At 46.8% G+C, this 21,825-nt stretch overlaps 1 protein-coding gene across 2 annotated transcripts in view; it reads right to left on the bottom strand.

Annotated features, from left to right (window-relative positions):
- Positions 1-19,442, bottom strand: part of ABCC1 (ATP binding cassette subfamily C member 1 (ABCC1 blood group)) — a 109,085-nt gene extending 89,643 nt beyond the window's left edge. For both annotated transcript variants that reach the window (XM_066274761.1, XM_066274760.1), the window contains exons 1-4: positions 19,276-19,442; positions 11,853-11,978; positions 7,480-7,617; positions 6,064-6,189 (exon numbers count right to left, since the gene is read on the bottom strand). In XM_066274761.1, the coding sequence (XP_066130858.1) occupies positions 6,064-6,189; positions 7,480-7,617; positions 11,853-11,978; positions 19,276-19,302 (417 nt within the window). In that variant the 5' untranslated portion in view covers positions 19,303-19,442. The remainder of the gene's footprint in view (positions 1-6,063; positions 6,190-7,479; positions 7,618-11,852; positions 11,979-19,275) is intronic.
- Positions 19,443-21,825: the final 2,383 nt, after the last annotated feature.

Here is a 21,825-nt window from a genome sequence, read left to right on the forward strand (position 1 = left end):
AGCTGAGCCAGTGACCCTTTGCTCAAGTCAGCGACCCTGGTGGGCTCAAGCCCGCAACAATGGGGTCATGTCTATGATCCCATGTCAAGCCAGTGACCCCGCGCTCAAGCTGGTGAGCCCTCGCTCAAGCTGAATGAGCCCACGCTCAAGCCAGCGACCTTGGGATTTTGAACTTGGGTCCTCAGCATCCCAGGTAGACACTATCCACTGCACCACCACCTGGTCTGATTGGAACAATTTAAATGTCCAACAGTAAGAAATTTGTTGCTACAGCTTATAATACTGCTGGCTTTTATTGGTTCTGTTGCTTAGAGCTGTGCAAACCACCTCCCTGGTCAGGACCACAGTCCCTTCTGCTGTCACACACACCACATGCGTACCACCCTGTCCCATGACCTCATCCACTCTTTCTTGGATTTGGATACTGCAGTGCATACACAGTCACTGATCACCTCAACCCTCCACTCTACCCGCCTGGGTTCCTACAATGGCTTCCAAAGTACCATCAGCCGTGAGTCCTCCTCCAGTCTTCTGCTGGAGGAATCCTCCGAATACTACCAACCAGAGCGTGTCAATCCCCAACTGAGAAAATTTTCCATCAGCTCAAAATTCCAAATCCTCAGAGTGACACACTATTCCACCCATTGTCTGTAATGCTCTGCTCCCTGGCCCATCCTAACTAGCCAGAGTTTACACAGTTCCCAAACACTGACAAGTTCTATCTCACCACTGGACCTTTGCACATGCTGCTTCCTTTACCAGGAGCACTTTCCTGTCCACCCTCTAGTCTTCAATATCATTAGCCAGACAAGGCTCTGCTCTCTCTGACTCAGGTGTCTGCTCCCCCGGATGCTAGCCCTGGAGTCCCCAGCACTGCCCGGCCTCAGAGCCCCACTGTCCATCCTGTGGCTGCTGACTCATCACCTGCTGCCCTCCTCCACCTCTCCTCAAGAGCAGTGGTCCAGGTTTGTTCAGTTCTAGGTGCTCAGAGCCCAGTTTGGTCCCTGGCACAATGCTGAATTACTAAATAACCAAAAGTACAGACAAAAGGAATTCAAAATGTCTAAGCTGCCTGACCTGTGGTGGCACAGTGGATAAAGCGTCAACCTGGAAATGCTGAGGTCGCCGGTTCGAAACCCTGGGCTTGCCTGGTCAAGGCACATATGGGAGTTGATGCTTCCAGCTCCTCCCCACCTTCTCTCTCTCTCTCTCTCTATTCTCTCTCTCTCCCTCTCTCTCTCTCTCCCTTTCTCTCTCCTCTAAAATGAATTTTAAAAATTAAAAAAAAAATGTCTAAGCTTAGCAGCTGCCTTTAGGGTGTGAGGGGTAAAGATTAATCATGAAGAGACAGGAGGAAATTTTCTGGGGTCCTGGTAATATTCTAAATCTTGAGAGAGGCTTAAGTTATTCCTTCATCAAAAACTCATTGAATGGTAGTAAGATTCAGGAATGTCACTGTACATAAATTTTACTTTAAATAAAACTATAAACGGACAGTGAACTCTAGCTAACGATTTGCACAGTGAAATGTTCAGGTGAAGGATACTAATGTATTTCAAAGGAAGTTTCAGACATCAAAAGAATTAGTGGGCTGGCTGGCGGGTAGGCGGGCTGGGTAGCTGTGTGATAAAGCAAGTTTAGCAAAGTGTTAACCATAGAATCTAGGTGGTGGGTAGATGAGTTCTCCCTGTGCAAGTCTTTTAACTTTTCTGTAGTTTTGAAATGTTTACAGTAAAATGTTGGGGAAGAAAAGTTTCATATTTATGGACCAGGCTAAAAATATCTCGTACTCTAAATGAGCTGAGAGGTTCTTAGTTAATGTGGACCAAGGCATTTCAACCGTGAACCAACCTTCCAGGTCTTGTTATAACGAGACTGAATCTGCAGGGCTCAGGAGGCCTGAGACACTGCATTGCCAATAAGCACCTGGCCCCGCCAGTGCTGCTGGTCCAAGGACCCCCTTCGAGCAGTCTACCACATGAACACTTCTGATCACGATGCTCCCGGTTGCAGTAGCCTCAGGGACAGCAAGATGAAAGGACCAGAGGCGGGGACAGGCAGGAGCCTCAGTCAGCTGAGCTCAGCCACACCCAGGCTTGAGCCTGGAGGACAGAGGGGAGCAGCCCTGCCAAGAAACCAGGGCCAGAATAGACGTCTGAGTCATGCAAGGGGCAGGCTGGCTGGGTGACTCAGCAGAAGGGAGCCCGGAGAAGCGAGCGCTGCCAGCTCCCACCAGGCCTCACCTGACCCCTGGCCACCTCAGGGCTTGGTGACTGCTCTCCCCGAGGACAGCCGACAGGAGCTGCTGCTATGAGAACAGGAGAGACACAGGGGGTGGCCTCTGCCATCTTTCAGGCTCCACTGTGACACCAGCTCTGAGGAGGACAGGGAGACAGGCATAGGCGGTACTCACAGTGCTCCCACCCCTCAGGTCCAGGGTTCCAGGGTGCGGAGGAGCGTGAGACAAGCACCAAGTGAAGCCTCAACCCATTTTCAGGACAGGGACACTAAAGTCCTGGGAGGAGGGGTGACTGGCCCAAAGTCCCCAATCTAAAGGTATAACCTGCCTCCCTGCCTTCGTCTCAATTGTGGCTCCACAGTTATTCGTCTGCTGACCTGCCTAAACGCTGTCTCCCTGCAAGACCAGGAGCTTCCTGAGGGCATGTGGCAAACGGAGTTTTCTAAAGATGGCCAGACATTATCTGCCATCCCCTGTGTAGGTCTTCCAGTGAGAGCTGGCCACGCCCCCCCTAGAGGCAGGTCTGTGTCCCCGCCTTGCTCCCAGCCAGACTTTTGTCATTGCCTCCATCAAGAAAGTAGGGCGGGTGGGCTACTATGTGCCTATGGGACTGGATCACAAAGGTGACAGAGGTTCTACCTGGCCCTCCCTCTTGGAACACACACAGCTGCCATGCTGTAAGGAAGCCCGGCTGCTTGGGGGGACCCCATGGAGCTGTCACGCCCGGCTGAGGCTCCAGCCAGTGGCCGAGTTTACCACCAGAGATGTGAGTGAGGAAAACTGGAGTCCCCATGACCACTTGACTGACACTGTAGGAGAGTCCCCAAGTGAGATCCATCGAGCTGAGCCCAATCAACACACACAACTATGAGACCTATGAGACATAATGAACTATCGCTGTCAATTGCAACCAGTGTGGTTTGTGATGGAGTAAAAGATAACAGTAGCAGGGCACAAACTGTAGCTATTTCACCCTCTGTTGTGTCCCCAGACCTAAGCACCCTATACAATGGATTCCTAACAAATGTCTGCTGAAAGGATAAAGGGGCCCACATGGGATTAAAGGCCAGGGTCTGCCCAACTGCAAAATAAACCTCTTCTGTCACAGATGCTTCCTCCACCGTCAGATTTAGGGTATAAGTTAGGATCTAACGGCCCATTCTCTGAGCTTTGATTCCTGAGCCAGGAACAGAACGGGGAGAAGCGTGGGGCACCCGGTCAGGACGCCCTGGCCTCTCGCTGCTGGAGCCCAGCACGCCAGGCCGCCCCGGGGTGGCTGGTCCGGCCCCAGGCGCAGGCTGCTAGGAACACAGAAACACAATGGGACGAGGAAGTCAGCTCTGTGAGCCGCGTCCCTGCACACAAGCCAGGAAAGAAGCGAAAGGAACTTTATCCAGGGCCCCAGAGAAAACCAAAACCCTGAAATTCCCTCCAACATAAAGCACCCAAGATGGTCTACAGAGAGAGGGCTGCTTCTCAGGCCCCAGTGGCAGCCTGCAAGGTCAGGTGCTCCCAAGCCAGCCTGTCAGCGCCCCCTGAGCTCGGGCCACCAGCTCAGAGGAGCCCAACATCTGCAGCCATCCATTCAGGGGGGTGCGACTTGTTCAGTGCAATTCTCAGCTCCACAGAACAGCCTGACAACTAGTAACTGTTTCCTGATGCGACACTCCACTACCACACACCCGTGTACACACACAGACACTGAGGACCAACAGACACAATAGCCATAGACATCTGAGTCTCTCCTTTGTGCCAGGCGTGGGCTGGGACCCAGTGGGTGCTCCAAGAATGGTTGCTGCCTTTCTGTACCTTATATTCACACGAACACACGCACAAGAACACACTAACACATGCACACAAACACTCCAAAACTCATCCACATACAAAACCTGAACATAAAAATACAAACATGCACACACATCTATAAAAATACACACATGCGCACAAACACATTTCCATGAACACACAGTTTGCTCGTTTCTCCTACCCAGTTCCCCCTTGAGCAGGAAAATCCAAGAATGGGGATTTTCAGGACACATACCAGGATATGAGTTTCAACCTCTGCCTCCGTGCTGCTGGCCCCACATGTCCCTTCATCACCAACAAAGGCAGCATCAGCCTTTTGCTGAGGTTCAGACCAGACCCAATAGAACCACAGCAGCTGAAAACTGCTCCTGCTGCAATTTCACCCATTAACAACAGACTAGCCATGAACAAAGCATCAAATAAATGCTCCAAAGGCTTCCTGGCCCTCTCAGAATAAAATCCACACAGCTCATCCGGCCTGCAGGCCACAGTCCCCGCCTCTCAGAGGTCACCATCAGCCCTCTCCTGCCTCTGCTGCTCCTGCCACACTGGCCTCTCTTACTGTTCCCTTGACATTCTACAGCAGCTCTTGCCCCAGGGTCTTTGCACTTGCCACTGCTCTGCCTGGAACACCCCTTCTCTGGGTATTGGCTCGGTTGGCTCCCTCACTTCGTTAGGTCTCTGCTCCAATGTGGTTTCCTGGGGGAGGCCTAACACGATCGGTCAACAGAAACTACACACAACTCACTACCATCATCTGTTTCCTTTCCCTGTTTTTTTCTTCTTAGCATTTACCACCACCTGACAAGATACATGGGTCCTGGGTTACTGCTTGTCCCCACACATGACAACCTAAGCCTCACGTGGGAAAAAACTGTTCTATTCACTGCTCCAGCCCTATGCCGAGGTTGGGGCCTAGCACTCAGCACTGGCTGGGAAGGGGAGAAGGAAGAAAGGGAAGGAGAGGAGGAGGGAAAGCGAGGGTGTAGGAAAAGAGGACAGACGGAAGAGGAGAAAGGGAGGGAGAAAGGAGAGAGGCAAGGGTAACAAATGACTATGTCCCCTTTTATACTCCCAGCAGGAAGAGTGGTCATCACCACCTGCCATTGATTTCCTTCTGCACATATAGGATTTCCCTCAATCTGATGAGACAGATCAAGAGTCTCAAACTCTAATCCCTTGGGGGCCAGGCACGTACCTAGATGAAAGAAGCAAGACTATACAATACAATCATGGTGGGAACTGAGGTAAACTAGGGCAACACTTCTCAGCTCTGGCCAACTGTTGCCATGTGGGTAATGGCCCTGGCACTGCCTGAATTTCTCACTTTTTTCTAGACAACCTGGACAGTTAGCCTGACCAGGAGCTGGTACAATAGATAGAGCATCGACCAGGATGATGAAGACCCAGGTTCGAAACCTCGAGGTCGCTGGCTTGAGCGTGGGCTCACTAGCTTGAAAGCAAGATTGCCAGCTTGAGTGTGGGATCATAGACATGACCCCATGGTCGCTGGCTTGAGCCCAAAGGTCGCTGGCTTGAGCAAGGGGTCAGTGGCTCAGCTGGAGCACCTCGGTCAAGGCACATACGGGAAAGCAATCATGAACTAAAGTGCCACAACTACCCATTGATGCTTCTCATCTGTGTCCCTTCTTGTCTGTCTGTCCCTCTCTCACACACACACAAAAAAAGAAAGAATTTATATGATACTTCCTGATTTTTAAATGTTTGCTCACATTTTCTGAAATCACTATGCCAACCAAATAAGAAAACCTACAGGCCTGCGAGCACAGCAATTTACAACTACGACCGGCTTCCCTCCTCGGGCTCCCTGACCCCAGCCGCACTCACAGCTCAGTGTTTCCCTGCCAAGTGGGGAGGGTGATGTAACGTATGTCCAGGCATTTGGGGAAGTTGGGCCGCGACCCCAGACGGATGAGAAGGCTCACAGCAAGTGCCCGTCAACAGTAGCTGGCGCTGGACAGTGCTGCTTTCTCGCACACGTGTGTGATGGCACTTACGGGGTCGTTGATGGTCTCCGAGAACAAGGGCGAGCGGTCTGAGAAACAGGACAGGACGAGCTGGATCAGCACGAGGAAGAAGTAAATGTAGAAAGTGACATCACGAAACACATCGACTTCGGCGTCCTAAATGTGAGGGAAGACGGAGGAGGAGAAGATCACTTTCTGGAAGCAGCTTGCGGAGGACGGGGGAGCAGGCTGCAGGAGGCGCGCCCTCTCAGCACGCTGGCCCAGGGACAGGCTTCTGGGCCCTGTGCCACCCCCTGCTAGTTAGCACGAGAGGAGGCTCCATCACACCGTGGACGGCACCACCTGGGAGGGCGTGCCCCGCAGTGGGAGGAGGCCCGGGTTCGGGAGTGAAGCAGACACACATTCAAGTCCTGTCTCTGCTCGTACTGACTGTGGGGCTTCTGACTTTAAACAAACAAACAAACAAACAAAAAACAAACCTCTCTGTGCCTCAGTTTCCTCATCTATTAAAAAGACCCGTGGTTCTCAACTGGGGTGATTTTACCTCCCAGGAAACACTTGACAGTACGTGGAGACACTTCTGTGTCATAATCTGGGACAGTGCAACTGGCATCCAGTGAGTGAAAGCCAGGGATGCCCCTAAACATCTGACAAGTACAGAAGTACAGGGGAGTTCCTGACAACAAAGATGTCTCTGGCCCAAATGTCAATTAGTGCTGAGGCTGAGAAACCCTGGCAGAGTAACTGTGAGAAGTCCGTGAGATCATTCATGGAAAGAACTCAGTCCTCCGCCTGGCGCTCTGAAAACACAAACTCACTAAGTACTGGCTGCCGTCACTATTAAAGACCGCAGACTGTACACTGCAGGTGCTCAATAATTGCCCCGCTTCTTTTCCTTCCTTTGCCCGATGCCAGTGTCTGATTAGACCGGAGATGGCAGGGAACGACAGGGTCGAGTTTGAAAGCACATGCCCTTCAGAGTTCTGAGGAGCAGCACACAGCAGCCAATGCAAACCACCTCTCAGCCAGACTAGCAGCTGATGTCACCAAGGTAACATGGGGACAACCTAGGGCCCCAAGGGGAAGCAGCAGCTCTGCAACACTGCTCCCCGCTGGGCTCCGTTCCAGACTAAAGACATCTGGAGTGGACTTCCCTGGCTGCTCACTGCTGACAGGCTCACAGGGTGGTGTGCATCCATCTGCAGCTCCCACCCTGGAAAACCCACACGGGCTCCTCGGAGCTGCACAGACAGGCGGGGGCAGGAAGAAAGAAGGTGCTAGAAAAAAGGCTGGATGAGGTAGGGAATTCCCCAGGGAAGAAGCCAGGCCCATGTGGTACCCATTTCCTGATTCCCATGGCAACCCATGATTTCCACACAAGCCAAGAGGACACAGGCCTCTCTCCCATGGGCCGCTGCGGGAAGATGCAGTCAGGCCACCACTTACCTCTTTTAAGGCAGTCATGATTTTGGATCTTAGGATGGCAAGGGCACACAGGAGGGCTATAAGCCAGAATATGAGCATGATCCCTGAGGACTGGACTCCTTTCCTTCTCTCAAGTTGAATTAAAAAGGTAGCAAGCAGCTAGAAGACAGAAGCATACAACAGGAGTCATCAGAAGAAGGCCAGGTTCCCAAAGTCCCCAGGACCCCCAAGGCCCCAACAGTCCAGGAGCCTGGCAGATATCAGGCCTGGAGGAGGGCTGCCCTTAGCCCAGTGGTACAAGAACAGCCTGGGGAAGGACTTGGCTCCAGTCCTAGCTCTGCTCTTACCCTGCTGGGTGACCCTGAGCAAGCTGCCAAACCTCTCTGAGCCTCCACTGCCTTATCTACAAAATGGAGTTGCTAACAGCATCTAACGCAATAGCCATGGAAATTGAATGACATCATGTATAGATTTGGGATAGGACAGGAAAGTCCAGTGTAGAACAGAAATGGGCACACTTTTTCTTAAAAGACCAGACAGCAAGTATTCTAGGCTTTGTGGGCCATAGAGTATCTGTCACTACTCAACATTGCCATTGTAGTGTCGAAGCAGCCCTGGATGATACACGAATGAATGGGTATGGCTGCGTGCCAATAAAACTTTATTTACAAAAACAGGTGACAGGCCTACCCTTGAGTTAGAACTGGAAAGACCTGTGTTCAAATTCTCCTTTCGGCAATGGTGACAACCGCTCTTTATGGAGCACTTGTTACCTTTGCCTCGTGGGAAGCATTCACATGCCTAACTCGGCACCCTCTGCAGCCCCGGGAGCAGGACACTCAGTCTGCACGCCAGGAAACGCGGTTACTTAGTCTGCCTACAGTCACTCGTCTCGTCTTCAGGGACTGTCAGGAGAACAATGATGGTGGGGGACTGGCATTTTTACCTCATTCATGACACCTGGGCTACCACTTCCATTTTACATGTGACTTTATGATCAGGGATAGAAAACAAACAATAAAATTGAAAAAAGGACACTTCACCACCCTCCCCCAGAATGGCAGAGTGTCCCTCTCGAGGCGGGTCTCCAAGGCCAGTCGTGGTCACAAGCCACTTCCTGAGGAGCTGCAGGTCACCCACGCACGTCCCCTCAGAACCCAGCTGCTGGGACCAGAAACATGCCTGTCTGTCTGCCCTCCTCCGCCCTCTCCTCCTACATCTCACCCGTCAAACACACACCGGCTCTGCCACCAAGGCCAGCTCTCAGTGTACCCACTGCTCACCCTGATCCCAGCTGCCACCCGTCTTGCCAGGTAACCCTGTGCCTTGCCCCTCCCCCTCACCGGCCTCCCAGGTTCCACTCCTGCCCAACAATCCATTTTCCACCCAGAGGCCACCGGGTTCAACCTGGGTTCCAAGGACAGGTTGTGGAGAAAACCTGGAAGTCCACAGACTTGAATGGGAAACAATTACAGCTTCGATTTCCCACACAGCACCACCAGTTACACGTGGAGGCAGTGAGACACAATGGCATTGGCAGTACCCGGGCCTCCGTCACATGAGAAATCGTATCACACAATATAGAGCTGAGAGATGTGCCCGCTATCTCACGTGGTCCCTGCTATTTGGAAGTTAAGGAGGCATCGCACTTGCTGTTACGTCTTGATTTGAAATACATTAATTGAGAAACCCATATATTTATTACGTTGTCTTTTTTTAATCTTTTGATAACTCTATTTCAATATAATTAGTTTCCTAGTCCAAATGTCCTGCAACTGAAGAATGAATAAAAAAAATGAGTAGAGAAACCATACAATCAAATATACTCAGAAATTAAAAAAAAAAAAAAATCTTTGGATACACTCAACATGGTTGAATTGCAGGTCCTATGAAGTCAGACTCAAACCTCTCCAGCCTGCATGGTTCCATTTACGTGACATTTGGGAAAAGGCAAAGTGAGGGGCAGATAACATGTCAGCAGTCCCCAGGGAAGGGGCGGGGCAGAGGCTGACACAAAGGAGCAGCACAGGAGAACTTTTGGGGCTGACGGAATGCTGTATATGCTGTGGAGGTGGCAATTACAAGACAGTATATGTTTATCAATTAAACAAGTAAAAGTATAGATGTACAGCTCAAAATCTTTATACATGTGTACATGTGTGTGATCAATTCCCTTTGTAATCCTATGTATTTTAGGCTTTTAAGAACATTATTCTAAGGAGACCAGGCTGGCAAAAGAGAAAGTGGTCCAGAGCACCAAAAGTTTTATAACCCAGCACTGGGAGTAAAAAAGCCCACTCATCCTGAAGCTCCAGGTTCCACAGGGTCAGGCCTCTTCCACCCCAGCCACACAGGCCAACTCAATTTCTCCCTCAGACCCCAGGGCTTTTACACATGCTATTCCTGCAAATAGTTGGTCCTCTGCCCAAGGCCCCTTCAACTTTTTCACATCCTGCTTGCCCATCCTTCAGACCTCAGCTCCATCATCCCTTCTTCCCTCCCCTCCAGACCAAAGGAAGTTCATCTCATTTCATTCTCACAGCAATTTGCACACAAGTAAATATTTTGTGTCTTTTTTTTGGGGGGGAACCATTAGTTGAATGTCTGTTTCCTCTGCTGGACTGTATACTCCATGAGCATAGGAACTGAGTTGGTTTTTAATTCATCCCTGATATACACTATATCAGGAATAAAAACTATTTGCTGACTGCCTCGCAGCCCACTTTCCTAAAGCCTGCATATTTCCGTCCTCAGGGTGTCGGGAGGATGATCCTGCAACAGGAACAGCAGAGCAGGTCCTTCAGTCTGTCCAGGAGCCCTGAGGAGGGCGGAGACTGAGGTCCTCACAGGCCAGTTCACCTCCGGGCCAGCCCAGCTCAGAGCCCCAGGGGGTAGAACGCCTGGTTACCCTCAGCCCACCACACCTGTGTCCCCGTATCACAAAGGCATGAATGAAGAATCAAAAGACCAGTAACAGGGAAACTTAAGGGAATATGAGCTACCCCAGCACAGAACAGTCCACCTGGACACCCCCTTGCCAAAATGCAGAGCCCAAGACCTTCAACCCAGAAAACCGAGTCCTTTATTTCCCCACTCCCTCAATACATTTATGGAGTGCTTTTACTGCATGTCAGGCACAGTGCCAGGCTCTGGGGACACAGAGGACAGCAAAGCCCTGCAGAAGAGCCAGATATTAGCAAAGAGCCCCACAAACACAGCGGGACAGACACCAGAGCCGGACGGCCTGCGTGTGAAGCCGGCTCTGCTGCTTACTGGCTGTGTGACCTCTCTCCTCTGTGCCTCACCTTGCCTAGCTACAAAATGAGGATGATGAGCAACCATCCATACTTAAATAAATTAGTGTGCAAAGGGACTAGGATACTGTCTGGCACAGAGCACACACTGTGAACATGTTCTTTAAATACTCACAGTCCTTCACAATCTGGCTTCAGTGTCTCTTTCTGACCCACCCTCTGCCGCATCCACTATTACCCCCTGACCCTAACTCTACCTCTTGCTTCAGGAAAGGCTCATTGTCTTCTCCCAGACACTCTGATTTGGCCTCCAATCCTCCCTTGGACAAACTGTTCTCCCTGCTCAAAACATCCTGCACCAAACCTGCTGCCTCCTCATTCCACAACACTCCAGGGCTATGTTCGCCAGGGATGTTGCAGGCCTCACAAGGACCAAGGCACAGGCTACTGGGCAGGAATGGCCCTTAATTCAGAGCATGTCACTGTGGAACGCAAGGGCTAAAAGCATGGCCTCTGAGTGACCACCCCTCACTTGACCATGTATTAGCTGTGTGACCTTTAGTGGAGTATATAACCTCTCTGTGCCTTAATCCCCTCATCTTAAAATGGAGACAAAGCAGTACCTATCTCACAGAGCTGCTCTGAGAATTAGACATAATAGGTACTCAAAACATGCCAGCCGTGATAAAGCAGTTCGGTTTGCATCTCCCTCTTCACTAGGGACCCCATGGTGCAGGGTGGTTCCTCTTTCAGTTTTGCTTCCTACTCCTTGTGCTAGAGCCTAAAACTTCAAGAGGTCATTAGGTCCCAGGCAATTACTATAAATGACTGAGCCAGCTGGTGCAAGAACGGAGTATAGCGAGTGCAATGCAGGATGGCATCTGCATTCAGCCTCAATCGCAGGGAGAGCAACAGGGCACAGTGGGGACTGTGGCAAACTGGACCATGTATGCGCCATTTAAAGGCTGCAGTCATCTCTCAGCTCCCGCTGATTGCTTCCCCAGAAGACTATGAGTCCAGTGTTGCCAGACCTTTGAGGTTTTCAAGAGAAGCCAGATTTCTGGATTTTTACTGAGACCTCACTGCTGGCCACTACTTTTGGTCTCCACAGTGTCTGGTGAACAGCCAGTTCTTACTTACCATAGTGATGCCCAAGAGGGTTGGGCTGACCAGCAATACAGGGGCCGTGAACTTGCCCCAACTTCTTTCCCAGAAAGAGTAGAAGAGGTCTGCCCAGCAGACGATCCACAGCAAAAAACCCAAGGCCTGAAAGAGAAGTACAAATGTCTTACAAGGAAAGTAATGAAACGTCCCCGAGCTCAGCCTCATGGGGACCAGCCAACCCCTACGCTATCAGCTGTGGTCCCTGAACACAACACATATCCTCTGGTGCTAAGCAGGGTGAGCCACCACTGAGCCCTCTCATGCGGGAATATACTTTTCAAGGTGCCAAGGATTCAACCGTGAACAAAACAGAAAAAGTGCCTGACTTCATGGAGCTGACGTTCTAGTAGAATGGACATAGGCAGGAAGCAAACTGAAAAGTACATACTGTAACGCCAGAGAATAATAAGTGCTATGAGGAAACATAAAACTGATAAGACAGGCCTGACCTGTGGTGGTGCAGTGGATAAAGCGTGCAGTGAGGTCGCTGGTTCAAAACCCTGGGCTTGCCTGGTCAAGGCACATATGGGAGTTGATGCTTCCTGCTCTTCCCCCCTTTCTCTCTCTCTCTCTCCTCTAAAATGAATAAATAAATTTTAAAAAACTTTAAAAAAATTTAAAAAAAAACTGATAAGACAGGGGAGTCAGGGACAGCCTCTCTAATCAGGTGACATCTGAGTAAAGAGAGCAAAAGTGAGTATTTGAGGGAAAGAACAAGTCGGGTAGAGAGAATAGCAAGTGCAAAGGCACGGGGGTAGAAACATGCTGAGTGGGTTTATGGCTACTGTGTAAAGAGCAAGGGGCGTAACAGAAGATGGCTGAAGAGGAGCCTGGAACCAAATCAAGCTGGGTCACAGGGAGGACTTCTGGATTTTATTCCCTGTGGTGAGACATTACTGGCAGGTTTCTTCTAAACAAGAGCAAGATCTGATTTACATTTTAAAGGCAGGTATTTTTTCTGCAAGAAAAGTACAATGTGCTCCCAGAGGACTAAGAGGAAGACATCAGATCCAGCTCAGGTTAGGGAAATAAATTTGAGATAGCTTGAACTGTAGTATGAACAAGACAGACTTGAATGGCGATTTAGGCAAAGGGGCAGCATCAGTAAAATCATTCAAGTGTTCCTGTTTTCCAAGGGTCTGTGGAAATGTAACTTTAAAATATTACTGAGATATAACCATAAAATGTAAAGGAGCTCTAGAAAGTTTTACTGCATACCTGATGACACTCAGACAACGGCAAAGCCACCGGAGTGACAGGTGCCTGCCTTTCTGACGCCTGGGTGACCAGCCTCACATACTATACTAGCCCTTCCTTCTGAGATTCAAATTAGTGCCTCAGAAACAACCTGCCACGTTTCATTTTGCTAACACAGACTGGGAACACCTGAAAACTCTCAAGATCTCAGGTGCCAGGGGTCTTCTCTAGTGTAAGAGTTTAGCGAAAACTAACTCCATCATAAATATAACTCATTCCATGCATGCTTTGTTCAAGTACAGTCAATAGCAGTCTATTTTACTAATATATTTTTAATGTCAATATTCGGATGGCATTTTTGTGTTCTGATATATTCATTTGCTACATCTACCATGGTTTCAGAATTTACCTTTTCAACAAGCTGACTTCAGGATCTGTAAAATGAACTAAGAATCTGGTGTATCAAATTCAGACATGTAACAATGATGTGCTCATAAAGCATGGGTCTTGCAAAAAAACAACAACATGCACACACAGACAAAAACAACAAAATGACAGATCCGTGCTAAGCCGACAGGAAAAAGTGAGTGAGGAGCATGATATACACACGTTCTTAGCGTGACTTCCCCTCAGAAGGCTTATTCTTGTGAGGGGAAAAACAGTTACTGCCCTGGAGAAACCAAAGGCCACTTTGATCAAATGATCAAAACCCCATCAGTGAGCTGGTTACCGTGTGACCCTAGATGTAACAGTCTGAGGACACAATCTTCCACTAGTAGTTTTCCAGCCAGACGGGCATCACCTGAATCTAATCATGAGGAAAATTACACAAGCTCGAGTTGAGGACTCACTCTAAAGCAAATGGCCCACATTCTTCAACCATGTCAATGTCATAAAACACAGAGAAAGGAGAAGAGAGATCTTCCGGATTAAAGAAAACTAAGAGGCAAATGATTCAATGCCATACATGACCCTGGACTGGATTCTGAACTAGGAGATAAATGCTCAAAAGGACGGTATTGGGACAACAGGCAAAATTAGAATACAGAAAGATTTTGTTAAAAAACATGTCCTTGTTAAATTTCCTAAATGTGATAATTGTACTGTGCTTACCTTAAGAGAAATCTGTGCTTCAAGAAAAGACACACTGAAGAATTAAGGGGTAAAGGGGCAAGTGGCTGCTACCTGTTCTTGAATGAGCCAGAAAAAAAATAAACGTATGTATTGTATATGGAGACAGCAAAAGTGAGTGATAAAGCAAATATGCTGAAATGTTACTAAATCAATGACTATGAGTAACAGGCATACAGGGCTAGGGGGAGTTCTTCATATCATTCCTGCAACTTTTCTGTAGTTAAAATTAATTCACGATATGAACTTTTCTTTTTGCCTTACTTTTTAAATTATAGTTGATATACAATATATATGGTATGTTGGTTTCAGGTATACAACAGTGATTCTACATTTATATACTTTATAATGTGATCATCATGACATGTCTAGTAACCATGTGTCACTGTACAACGCTATCCCAATATTATTGACTATTTTCCCTATGCTGTACATTACATCCCATGACTCATTTATTTTATAACTGCAAGTTTGTACCTCTTATTCCCCTTCATCTGTTTCTGAAATTTTTTTAATCTTTCATTACAGTTGAGGTACACTATTAGTTGTAGGTGCACAACGCAGTGATTAGGCATTTATTTATATCTTACAAAGCGATCACCCTGATAAATCGAGTATCCATATGACACCATACACAGCTATTACAATATTATTGCCTATACTCCTTATGCCAGGGGTCCCCAAACTACGGCCCGCGGGCCACATGCGGCCCCCTGAGGCCATTTATCTGGCCCCCGCGCACTTCTGGAAGGGGCACCTCTTTCATAGGCGGTCAGTGGAGGAGCATAGTTCCCATTGAAATACTGGTCAGTTTGTTGATTTAAATTTACTTGTTTGTTATTTTAAATATTGTATTTCTTCCCGTTTTGTTTTTTTACTTTAAAATAAGATATGTGCAGTGTGCATAGGGATTTGTTCATAGTTTTTTTTTGTAGTCCGGCCCTCCAACGGTCTGAGGGACGGTGAACTGGCCCCCTGTGTAAAAAGTTTGGGGACCCCTGCCTTATGCTATACTTTACAACCCCATGACTATTTTGTAACTATCAATTTGTACTTCTTGGCCCTGGTTGGTAGAGCATCAGCCCCGCGTGTGGATGTCCCGGGTTTAATTCCCAGGCAGGGCACACAGGAGAAGTGACCATCTGCTTCTCCACCCTTTCCCCTCTTCTCCCACAGCCATGGCTCGATGGTTTGAGTGAGTCAGCCCCGAGAGTTGAGGATGACCTCTACCTCAGGTACTAAAAATAGCTCAGTTGCTGAGAAAAAGCCTAGATAGGCAGAGCATCGCCCTTAGGGGGCTTGCTGGGTAGTCAGGGCCCATGTGGGAATCTGTCTCTCTGCCTCCCCTCCTCCCACTTAATAAAACACACACACACAAAACAATTTGTACTTCTCAATCCCTTCACCTTTTCACTCAATCCCCATCACCCCTCCCATCTGGCAAAGGTCAAAATGTTCTCTGTATCTATGAGTCTGCTTCTATTTTGATTTTGTAGATTCCACGTATAAGTGAATTTATTGCATTTTGTCCTTCTCTGTCTTATTTCACTCAGTGTAATACCCTCTAGGTCCTTCCGTGTTGTTGCAGATGGCAAAATTTCATTCTTATTCCATTGTACCACTTCCTTACCCACTCATCCACTGATGAGCACTTGACTGCTTCCATATCCTGGCTATTATAAATAATGCTGCAATAAAAATAAAGACGTATGTGTCTTCTTGATTTACTGTTTGGGTTAATTCAGATAAACACCCAGAAGTGGAATTGTTGGATTCTCTGTCTCTCATTATATAGCCTTTGTTTTATTTTATTTTTTATTTATTTATTCATTTTAGAGAGAAGGGAGAGAGAGAGAGAGAGAGAGAGAGAGAGAGAGAGAGGAGGGAGGAGCAAGAAGCATCAACTCCCATATGTGCCTTGACCAGGCAAGTGCAGGGTTTCGAACTGGTGACCTCAGCGTCCCAGGTCGATGCTTTATCCACTGCGCCACCACAGGTCAGGCCTATAGCCTTTGTTTTAAAGTCCATTTTGTCTGGTATAAGTATTATACCCGTTTCTTTTTTTTCTTTTAACTAAATATCTTTTTCTAACCCTTTACTTTCAGTCTGTGGGTATCTTTAGGTCTGACATGAGTCTCTTGTAGACAGCACATATAAGGCCTTGTGTTGTCATCTATTCAGCCACCATATGCCTTTTGACTGGAATGTTTAATCCATTGGCATTTTAAAAAATTACTGATAGATGTTTTATTGCCATTTTATTACTCATATTCTTTATCTTACATTTTTCTTCTTGTCCTTAAAAAATACCTTTTAACATTTCTTATAATACTGGTTTGATGGTGATGAACTCCTTCAGCTTTTTCTTGTCTGGGAAACTCTTTATATGTCCTTCCATTCTAAATGATATAGCCTTGCTGGGTAGAGTAATCTTGGTTGTAGGTCCTTGCTGTTTATACTTTGAATACTTGTGCCAATCCCTCTGGCCTGTGAAGTTTCTGTTGAGAAATCAGCTCAGTTTCATGGGAGCTCCCTTGCAGGTAACTAACTGCTTTTCTCTTGCTGCTTTTGAGACTGTGTTTAACCTTTGCCATTTTAATTATGATGTGTCTTGGTGTGAGCCTCCTAGGGTTCATCTTGTTTGGGACCCTCTGCACTTCTGGACTTGTGTGTCTTTTTCCTTTACTAGATTAGGATAGAGTTTTCAGTGGTTATTTTTTGAAATAGGTTCTAATCCCTTGCTCTATGTCTTCATCTTCAACACTTGATACAGTCCCAGAGGTCCCTTAAACTATCCTCTTAAAATTCTTTTTCTCTTTTTGCTCTTCTGATTGGGTGTTTTCTGCTATCTTGTCTTCTAAATGACTAATTTGATCCTGTGCAGCATCTAATCTGCTGTTGGTTTCTTCTAGTGTACTCTTCACTTCAGTTCCTGTATTTCTCATTTCTGACTAGATCTTTTTTATGGTTTCTACATCCTTTTCAATGCCGTTGAGGTTCTCTCACTAAGCTCCTTGAGCATCCTTATAACTATTATTTTGAAATCTGTGTCTGAGCCCCTGGACGGTTTGCTCAGTGGTAGAGCATTGGTCCAGCTTGTAGATGTCCCAGGTTCAATTCCTGGTCAGGGCACACAGGAGAAGTGACTATCTGCTTCTCCACCCCATCTTTTCTCTCTCTCTCTCTCTCTGTCTCTCTCTCTCTCTCCCTCCCTCAGCCATGGCTTGATTGGCTCAAGCGAGTTGGCCCCCAGTGCTGAGGATGGCTTCATGGCCTCTGCCTCAGGTGATAAAAATAGCTCAGTTGCCAAGCATCGAAGCAACGCCCCAGATGGGCAGAGCATCACCCCATAGGGGGCTTGCCGGGTGGATCCCAGTCTATCTCTCTGCCTCCCTTGCTCTCAATTTAAAAAAAAATCTGTATCTGGTAGATTGCTTACCTCCATTTCATTTAGATCATTTTCTGAAGATTTTCCCTGTTCTTTCATTTGGGACATGTTTCTTTTTATCTAGCTCTCTGTCTGTTTCTATGTACTAGGTAGATCTGCTATGTCTCCCAGTCTTGGTAGAGTGGTCTTATGTCCTGCTGGGCCCAGTGGCGCAGCCTCCCTGGTCACCTGAACTGGGCACTCCAGGTGCGCCCCCTCCATGGGCTGTGTGCACACTCCTGTTACAGCTGAGGCTTGATTGCTGTTGTTATGTCAATGGGAGGGACTGACCCCAAGGCCAATCATCTACAAGGAGCAGCCACAACTACAGCAGAGGAGCTGCTGTGCATGGGGCCGACCCCATGAAGCAGAACTTGCTTCAGCGGGGCTCTGGTGCCTGCCATATGTCCCTGGCACCTTTCAAGCTGCTGCCCTAGTGCTGGAGCTCAAAGCAAGTGAGTTAAAGTAAGTCCTGTGCACAAGCCCTTTAAGATAAGGTGACCAACTTTTTTACAATAAAAAGGAGGACAAAAATAAATTGAAGAAAATATCATAAATAAAAGAAACATTTTATTCATTGCAACAATAATACACTAATATGATAATGCATAATAAAAACATTTGTAATATTTAATATTGTAATTATGCTTACATGTCTATTAATTTTAATAATAATTGTAAGAAAAAAGTACTCATTTAGATACAAATACGTCACATCACACGCAATGGTTTGACTCTACATCGATCGAATAAGGACATTTACAGATTAGTCTTCCAATATCAAAAAGGAGGACATGTAGGAAGATACTTTTTGAGGGAGGATGGAACTTAAAAAAGGACAGTCCTCCCTAAAGGAGGCCGATTGGTCACCTTATATAAGAGAAACACTTGGGACTCCAGGATCCCTGTGTCTCACTCAGCCATGATCCCCGCTGGTTTTCATACCCAGACATTATGGGGACTTCTCTTCCTAGCACTGGAGCTGGAGGGGCTGGTTCCTCAGGGGGAACCTCTGCAGCCAAGAAATCCCTCCCGATTTTTAACTGCCACACGGGGGCGTGGGACTAGACCATTCTGTGTCTCTGCCCATCCTACCAGTCTCAACATGGCTTCTTCTATATAACCTTGTCGGAGTTCTGCTCAGCTAGACTTCAGGCAGTTCTGAAGGATGGTTGTTTTAAAGTTTAGTTGTAATTCTGATATGGCTGTCGAAAGCTACCAGCATAGTGTTTACCTACTTCTTCTGCCATCTTGATTGGAAGCCAAAAACGTGGGTTTGTTTTTTTTTTAGTAAAAAGATATCTTTGGTCCAATGGGAAGACCTCCCAATTATCTCCTGACAATCTGTTGGGACAGATCCTATCATTCCCACTATAATAATAGGAAACTGAGGCTTAAAGAGATTAGGAGATGTGCTCAAGATCCTACAGCTAGTGAGTCTATGGGATGGAGACGCTATGTGAACTCATGTCTGAATCCAGGGCCCCAGCCTTATCTACCACGTCATTATCCTGTCTTCTAGAAAAAGGAACTCAGGGCCAATGAAACAGGAGAAATAGGTCAGTTTTCACCAGCCACCACTTCCCACCCAGAAACAATACCCCCTTCCCCCCTACACACACACACACACACAGGATGACTTACAGTTTTGGCTTTGTTGAGATGTGTCATCTGAATATAGCCCCGGTCATGGTGAGCGAGATAGAGGAAGTAGAAGGGGAAGCAGACCCAGAGGTAAAAACAAGGCACCCACACGAGGATGGTGTTCTGAAAGCACTTGGTGAAGTCAGGATTGCTGGTGTTCCATGTGATGTTCCACTCCTATGGACGCAAACACAGGCACGGGTCAATGGGATGGGCCAGAGAGACGGGCCCGTGTGGAGTTCAATACCAGCTGTCACGGGGCCAAGAAACAGACAAGACCCCTGCTTCCAAGGTGGTCTCAGACAGAATATGCAGTGTGGAGAGACAAGGAATCAGGAATAAAGGTACATCTCATTGTATGCAACAGACAGGTACCTGGGACCTGTGGCAAATTCCATCGTTGTTCAAAACTTGAAGACAGCGATTTAAATAAACCTTCCTGTAAACTGAAGAGTACCTTAGTCATTTCAACTTCACTCATCTTGTGAATTGAGGGCTTGCTAATCTTCTTCTTCATCACTATCACCATTGTCATCTTCATGACCATCATCATTACCATCACAATCACTTACATCAGCACCATCACTATCAACACCATCATGATCACCACCATTGGCACCATCATCATCATCGATAACCCCCAAATTGCAGTTCTATGTGCTAGGCCCTATTCTAAGTACTTTATCTGTGTTATCTCCTCTAATTCTATAAGCACTTTATCCCTCCTTTTTCAAATAGGAAAATTGAGGCACAGAGAGGTTCAATGATTTGTCCATTATCACATAGCTAGTAAGACCTGGATCAGAATTCAAACTCAGGCTATTTGGTTCCAGAGTCCCTGCGTTTAATGACTAAGTTATCCATCCTTGAAATAAATTTATTTTAAATAGTTTTATTTTTTAAGAAACCACTTGCATTTTGTTAAAGACATATCAGACAGATAGATATATACATATATAGATCAAGTGTATCCACCTAAGAATAAACTTTAACCTGCTGTTAGAATTTGGTAATGGAGAATTTAATTCAAGTCCTGATCTGACCACTGACCAGTTACATAACTTTGGGGAAATCACCCTATCTCAGAGTCTCAATTTCTTATCTCTGCTTTGCTTACATCAGATAAATTTAGAGGTCTGAAACAGGTGGCCCTCAGGCCAATTTGGCCCAAAGATGGTTTATTATTATTGTTGTTTTAAGCATGCTTTAAAAAGATTTTTTTTTAGATCAGCTTCCAACATTTTTTTTTTTTTTAAGAGCTTGGTTTTATTTTATTTTTTTTTATTTATTCATTTTAGAGAGGAGAAGGAGAGACAGAGAGAGAGAGGGAGAGAGAGGAGAGAAGCTGGAAGCATCAACTCCCATATGTGCCTTGACCAGGCAAGCCCAGGGTTTCAAACCGGCAACCTCAGCATTTCCAGGTTGATGCTTTATCCACTGCGCCACCACAGGTCAGGCAGCTTCCAACATTTCAAATCAGGAAATTTCATATAAAAATTTGGATTTTTAGCCTGACCAGGCAGTAGCACAGTGGATTGAACGTAGGACTGGGATGCAGAGGACCCAGGTTCGAGACCCTAAGGTTGCCAGCTTGAGCGTGGGCTTATCTAGTTTGAGCAAGGCTCACCAGCTTGAGCCTAAGGTCACTGGCTTGAACAAGGGGTCATTCGGTCTGCTGTAGCCCCCCGGTCAAGGCACATATGAGAAAGCAATCAAGAAACAACTAAGGTGCCGCAATGAAGAATTGATGCTTCTCATCTCTCTCCCTTCCTGTCTGTCCCTCTCTCTCCCTTCCTGTCTGTCCCTCTCTCTGTCTCTGTCACAAAAATAAAAAAATTTTCAAAATTGGGATTTCTGGCTTCTCTTAAAAAAAATCAGAATGCCTAGCAGCACTAGGCCCATATTCATACATTACAACCATCAGCAAGAGCGAAGGAGTAGCCAGGCTGGGATAAGGCCCATGTGTTCCAGCTGGTCACAGGCCCATGCAGCCCACCTCTCTCCTAGCCTTCTCTGTTCATCACCGCACAATGTTCTCTCTGGATATCTGATTCCAAGCCTTCCCACAGTCAGATAAGTGAGACCACCCAGGAACTCCAAAGAACCTGGACTCTCACAGCCCCATACAATATTTAAAGCCACAAAGGGAAAGTGATGGGAACAAGCAGAACATTTCACTTAAAGAAAACATTTGACAATGTGATGAAAACATTATGATCCATGCATTTCAAAAAAGAGACCTAGTAATGCATAACAACGTGAGTATGCTTAATACAACTGAATATGTGAAAAGATTATTAAACATATGTGAAAAGATTATTAAAACATAAGGAATTGGACTTGAAAAGAGAGAGCTCTAGATAGTAAAACAAGTACCTAAACTGGTTCTTCAGGGGTATAACTGATAAACAGTTCTATAATATATTATAAATGGTTAGTTTCCCAGAACCAGGAATCAATGAAATGTAAACTTAAAATAATTAACACACGCAAAGGAATTTAGTTAGGAAATTTCTAAACACAAAGAAACCCTTAAGACAAAAGTCATGC

This window comes from Saccopteryx bilineata, chromosome 4 (assembly GCF_036850765.1).
Source record: "Saccopteryx bilineata isolate mSacBil1 chromosome 4, mSacBil1_pri_phased_curated, whole genome shotgun sequence".
Taxonomy (NCBI): Eukaryota; Metazoa; Chordata; class Mammalia; order Chiroptera; family Emballonuridae; genus Saccopteryx; species Saccopteryx bilineata.